At 46.7% G+C, this 5,011-nt stretch overlaps 1 protein-coding gene across 1 annotated transcript; it reads left to right on the plus strand.

Annotated features, from left to right (window-relative positions):
• The first annotated feature begins 506 nt into the window (after window positions 1-506).
• LOC123087447 (serine/threonine-protein phosphatase PP1) lies at window positions 507-2,806 on the plus strand. Its single transcript, XM_044509454.1, has 2 exons — window positions 507-907; window positions 1,712-2,806. The coding sequence occupies exons 1-2, from the start codon at window positions 718-720 to the stop codon at window positions 2,500-2,502; spliced, it is 981 nt and encodes a 326-aa protein (XP_044365389.1). The 5' UTR covers window positions 507-717; the 3' UTR covers window positions 2,503-2,806.
• The last annotated feature ends 2,205 nt before the right edge of the window (window positions 2,807-5,011 follow it).

Raw genomic sequence — 5,011 nt, forward strand, 5'->3', positions numbered from 1 at the left:
CAATTCCTGTCCTCTCATCTTCCTCCACCCTACTTTTGCTGCTCACACATGTTTCTTCAATTGTTCAAGGTTAGTAGTGCTAGCTGCAGGTCAAGTTCATTTCAATCAATTTTGGAAAAACTTTCCTTGAAACCGATCTTTATTTAGTGCATGCACCAGTCGAGTCCATTGATATATATATATATATATATATATATATATATATATATATATATATATATATATATATATATATATATATATATTCTTGAGATGTTGTTAATACCAGAGCTATGCATGCAACACGATTAGTTCCGTAGCTAGCTTGTTTGTTTAGCTTGAGATATGCTTTATGGTTGTGAAACAGAATCTTGCGTTTGTGGTGGTGGTGAGGAGAATCTTTGGCTGGCCTGCTTTGGGTGGTCGCTGCCTCTCTGCTAATATTCCTTGGAACTAGCTAGCTTGCAACATACTCAGAGCAGGACAGAGCATAGGGTGCTCCATAACCCATACCAGCCAGCAGAAAAGGTACTGGCTAGATATATTGTTCGATCTCTCTCTCCGGCCGGCCGACCTTTGGTTGGTTGATGCAAAGTTGCCTAGCTACGCGTGCAGATTAATTATCAAGCCTCATGGTCGTCGTCGTCGTCGGCGGCGGCTTATAAACATCCATTGCTGCTGGACCGTCAGACCTTCAAGTAGGAGCTAGCTCCAGTTGGTTTGCTTGCTTGATTGGCGATGAACGGTGCGGCGCTAGACAACGTGATCCGGCGGCTGCTGGAGGTGCGGCGGGGGCGGCCGGGGAAGCAGCAAGTGCAGCAGGTGCAGCTGGGCGAGGGGGAGATCCGGCAGCTCTGCGGCGCCGCCAAGGACGTCTTCATGCGCCAGCCCAACCTGCTCCAGCTCGACGCCCCCATCAAGATCGCCGGTACGCACCAGCTGCCTGCCTCCATAAACCCTAACCAAACCCCGATTACAGTATTACTTTCACTACATCATGGTGGACTTTGATCTGGTTAGTGCGTTAGTTGGTAGGAGCACCGCCAGTCCGTGTCCGTCACTACCGGCCGATAAATATGCCTTGTTTTCACTCAGAGTTTACCAAGTCTAAAACTGTGCGTCTCGTCACGTTTACCTGCCCAATGACTATGAGATCATCTCACGTACTATTCATGGATGATTGATTTCACCCATTGGTAGTGTTGTTTAGGTCCATTCATGTCTACTTACACCTATAATTTTGTATATTTACAAGTCGGTGCTGCTAGCCGTCTGATATAATCCTCCATATTCTCCCACCTCTGCGTGAATCTCAACCCAAAGATGAGACGGAGATAAGAATATAGAATCTCAATGGCCTAAGATTAGTAAAACAGTTTTGCTAAGTCTTAGTCGGCCGAGACTTCGTTATGTCTTAATTGATGCTACCTTTCTTTGATTTTGCATGGAGATTCACACAAGAAACTTCTTTCCAGTTTTTCCTTTTTTTATATACTAATCCAGTACTCCCTCCGTCCGAAAATAAATGTTTTAACTTTTTACTAACTTTAGTATAAAGTTGTCCTAGAGTTGAGACACTAATTTTAAAACGGAGGGAATATATCACTTGACTGAGACTTGGTTAAGTCTCAGTTAACCGAGACCTAGCCTTAGTAAAATCAGTGTTTTGTTATGTTTTATTTTACCTTTTAGGTCGGTTGTGAATTAACCGACTCATGTTGTCACGCGGCAGGTGACATCCACGGGCAGTACACGGATCTCATCCGACTCTTCGAGCTGGGCGGCTTCCCGCCGCAGCACAAGTACCTGTTCCTGGGCGACTACGTGGACCGCGGCAAGCAGAGCATCGAGACCATCTGCCTGCTGCTCGCCTACAAGCTCCGGTACCCGGAGCACTTCTTCCTCCTCCGCGGCAACCACGAGTGCGCCTCCGTCAACCGCGTCTACGGCTTCTACGACGAGTGCAAGCGCCGCTACTCCGTCCGCCTCTGGCGCCACTTCTCCGACTGCTTCAACTGCATGCCCGTCGCCGCCCTCGTCGAGTCGCGCATCCTCTGCATGCACGGCGGCCTCTCCCCGGACCTCCGCCACATCCGCGACATCGCCGGCCTCCCCAGGCCAGTCGACGTCCCCGACACCGGCCTCCTCTGCGACCTCCTCTGGTCCGACCCCGGCGGCGCCGCGGGGTGGGGACCCAATGAGAGGGGCGTGTCGTACACGTTCGGGGCGGACGTGGTGGCGGCCTTCATGGAGAGGCACGACCTGGACCTCGTGTGCCGGGCGCACCAGGTGGTGGAGGACGGCTACGAGTTCTTCGCCGGGAGGAGGATGGTCACCGTCTTCTCCGCGCCCAACTACTGCGGCGAGTTCGACAACGCCGGCGCCCTCATGTGCGTCGACGACGACCTCACCTGCTCGTTCCAGATACTCAAGCCCGCGGACAACAGGCAGCGGCGTTTCGCCTTCGGCATGGGATCATCCGCATCTACTACTAGCAGGGGGATCCGATCACCGTGGTGCTAATAATTAATATGCATGCTTTGCTTGGTCAAAACGGATGCATGCAATAAACCCATCCATCTTTGATTTCGATCCTTGGCAATTTTGTATACCACAGTTTTTTGTATACCACAGTAAGAGTTTTCTTGCATGTATTCGCAAAAAAAAAAGAGTTTTCTTGCATGCATGCATGGTGTAGCTCACATAAACAACAGGAAAAGCAAGGCTTGTATTTCATTTGGAGGCATCCGGACACTCTTTTTGTAGGGTTATATAAACTAATGTCATGCAAATTTAGTTTTGTTGGGTTTGCTTGCATCTACCCCTATACATTTGCCTTTGACATCAGTTCAGATACGATTACAATGAAGAGTGAACCATGCCCGCACACCAAGCGTTGGACGTAGACATTTTTTCAGCTGTTGCCCTTCTTCCTACTAAAAAAGCAAACAAAGAGGACAAAGGTTATGCTGGGACAATTCGATTCCGGCATGCCTATGGAGCTGCGCCCACTTCCAGCTCCATGGGCTAGCCGGCGTCCTTGCTGCTTGGGCCCCGATGACAAGGATCTGCGCTTCCTTCCGGACCCTGGCTCGCTCAGGCCTTCGGCTACCGTCGCATCCCTCATCGCCCCTCATTCTGCCCAGCCGCCCATCTCCGTGCCCCGTTTGTCCTTCCACCGCTCCATTGCTCGCACTCCAGTGGCGCCCGGTGGCAGGCGTGGCTCCCCCTTCCGTGATTTTGGCCCCGACCTATACCAGACTTCCTCTTCTCTGATCGTGTTCCGACAGCTTGGGATTGCTCGGACTATGGCCAGGGCGAACTCCCTGCATTCGATGCTGGCAGCGGTGACACTCGCGGGTGTCGTCCCCTCCTTGGAGGTGTTGTCACGGTCGGTTTTGAGCCCCTCTTCGAGCAGCGGGGGAAACCCTAGGTCCGGCTATCCGGATCGGACGGCGGCGGCGTCTCGGTGTCTTTCTCCTTCATGAAGGCGCCGCCTTGTTTTGCTTGTTGGTCGTCTTGTTGGTGGTTTGGGCTACTTCTCGGGATGGTGAGTTTAGCTGTGATTTTTTCATTTTGGGCCGAGCATCCCTTGTTTCTCTGCTCCGATCACCATGTTCGCGCCTCTTGAGTTCGTGTCATGTGTTGTATCACATCTTGTACTCGTTCGTTCTAATCTTCTTCTATCAATGAAATGATACGCAAGCTTTGCGTATTCGCGGAAAAAAAGTACCAACCAAGCAAGCCAAGTATCCATTCCAACCAATGGGAAATTGAAACATGTTACCAACGTGAATCCTATGTATCCATCTCTGTGAGCAATACGAGCCAATTCTTCTGATAACTTAAAAAATAAGCCGTCTCCTCCACAACTTTTCTCATAAGCCGCCTTTACATTTAGATATTATTATAGTTGAACCACCATTTTTTTTGTTTCGGTGTTACCGGAATATGAGTGTGTGGCTTGTTAGGCGAGCACTTATTTTTCAACTTTTGTAACATTTTTTGAATTTGCAGACATTTTTGAATTCATGAACAATTTAAAATTCGTGCTTATATTGAATTTGTCAACTTGTTTTTAAATTTATGAGCATTTTTTGAAATCCATGAACATTTTTTTCAATTTCGTGAAGCAACGAACATTTATATAATTCAAAATTTTTGTTTTTTGAAATTCATGAGTTTTTTTGAATTCACATTTTTTAAAAATTCATGAATATTTTAAACTTTGGAATATGTTTTAGAATTCATAAATTTTTTATAAATTGACAAACTATTTTTTCAAATTCTTGAACAGTTCATGAATTGGGAAAATATTTGTTAATTTAATCACGAGAGAAAACCAAAAAAGGGCAACCCCGCTCTAAGAAGCTTCTAGAAATTCAATAACCCAGAGGGAATAAAAAGAATGAAAGAAAGCTATCCTGGGTCGGCACATGCGAAAGGCATAGGGTCTGTCCAGGGCACATCTAGATGTGACATAGTTATGTCACATCTAAGTTGATGTCCACTCTGTTTGTGGTCTTTTTTTGTCCTGTTTTTTTTGTTTCTTGTTGCTGCATTATATATTTGTGGAAGCTTAGATGTGACATACTTAAAAAAAACATCTAGATGTGAATTAGACAAACTGAAAGGCATATAATGGAGACGAGCATAGCACTTGAAAAGTGCGATATATAGCAGGTCCCTACCACCGGGGCCACCGTGGGGCCATACCGCCGTGGGCTGGGCTAGTGGGATCGGGGAGCATAGAGAGCAAACACGCACCATCTTTGATTTTGTTTTTTTGAGGGTATCTTTGATTTTGTTGGCATGTTTACTGCGAGTTTCTTGCACTTACGCATGGTGTCACTCACATAAATAAAACAATGGGAAAAAAATCAAAGTTTGTATTTTCCTCAAGGCATGAGACACTCTTATAAATGATGTTTGTACGATTTAGTTTTGAGGTGATAATAAATATGAATTGATCACTTTCGAATTCGTGGCCTAAATTTTGCAATCATTTTATTCGTCAGTGATGCCATTCTAG

This window comes from Triticum aestivum, chromosome 4A (genome assembly GCF_018294505.1).
Source record: "Triticum aestivum cultivar Chinese Spring chromosome 4A, IWGSC CS RefSeq v2.1, whole genome shotgun sequence".
Classification (NCBI taxonomy): Eukaryota; Viridiplantae; Streptophyta; class Magnoliopsida; order Poales; family Poaceae; genus Triticum; species Triticum aestivum.

Excerpts from the sequence above, each read along its gene's own strand:
- LOC123087447 (XM_044509454.1), top strand. The coding sequence starts at position 718 with ATGAACGGTGCGGCGCTAGACAACGTGATCCGGCGGCTGCTGGAGGTG. Across the intron at positions 908-1,711 it reads CGCCCCCATCAAGATCGCCG|GTGACATCCACGGGCAGTAC; the intron begins GTACGCACCAGC and ends GTCACGCGGCAG.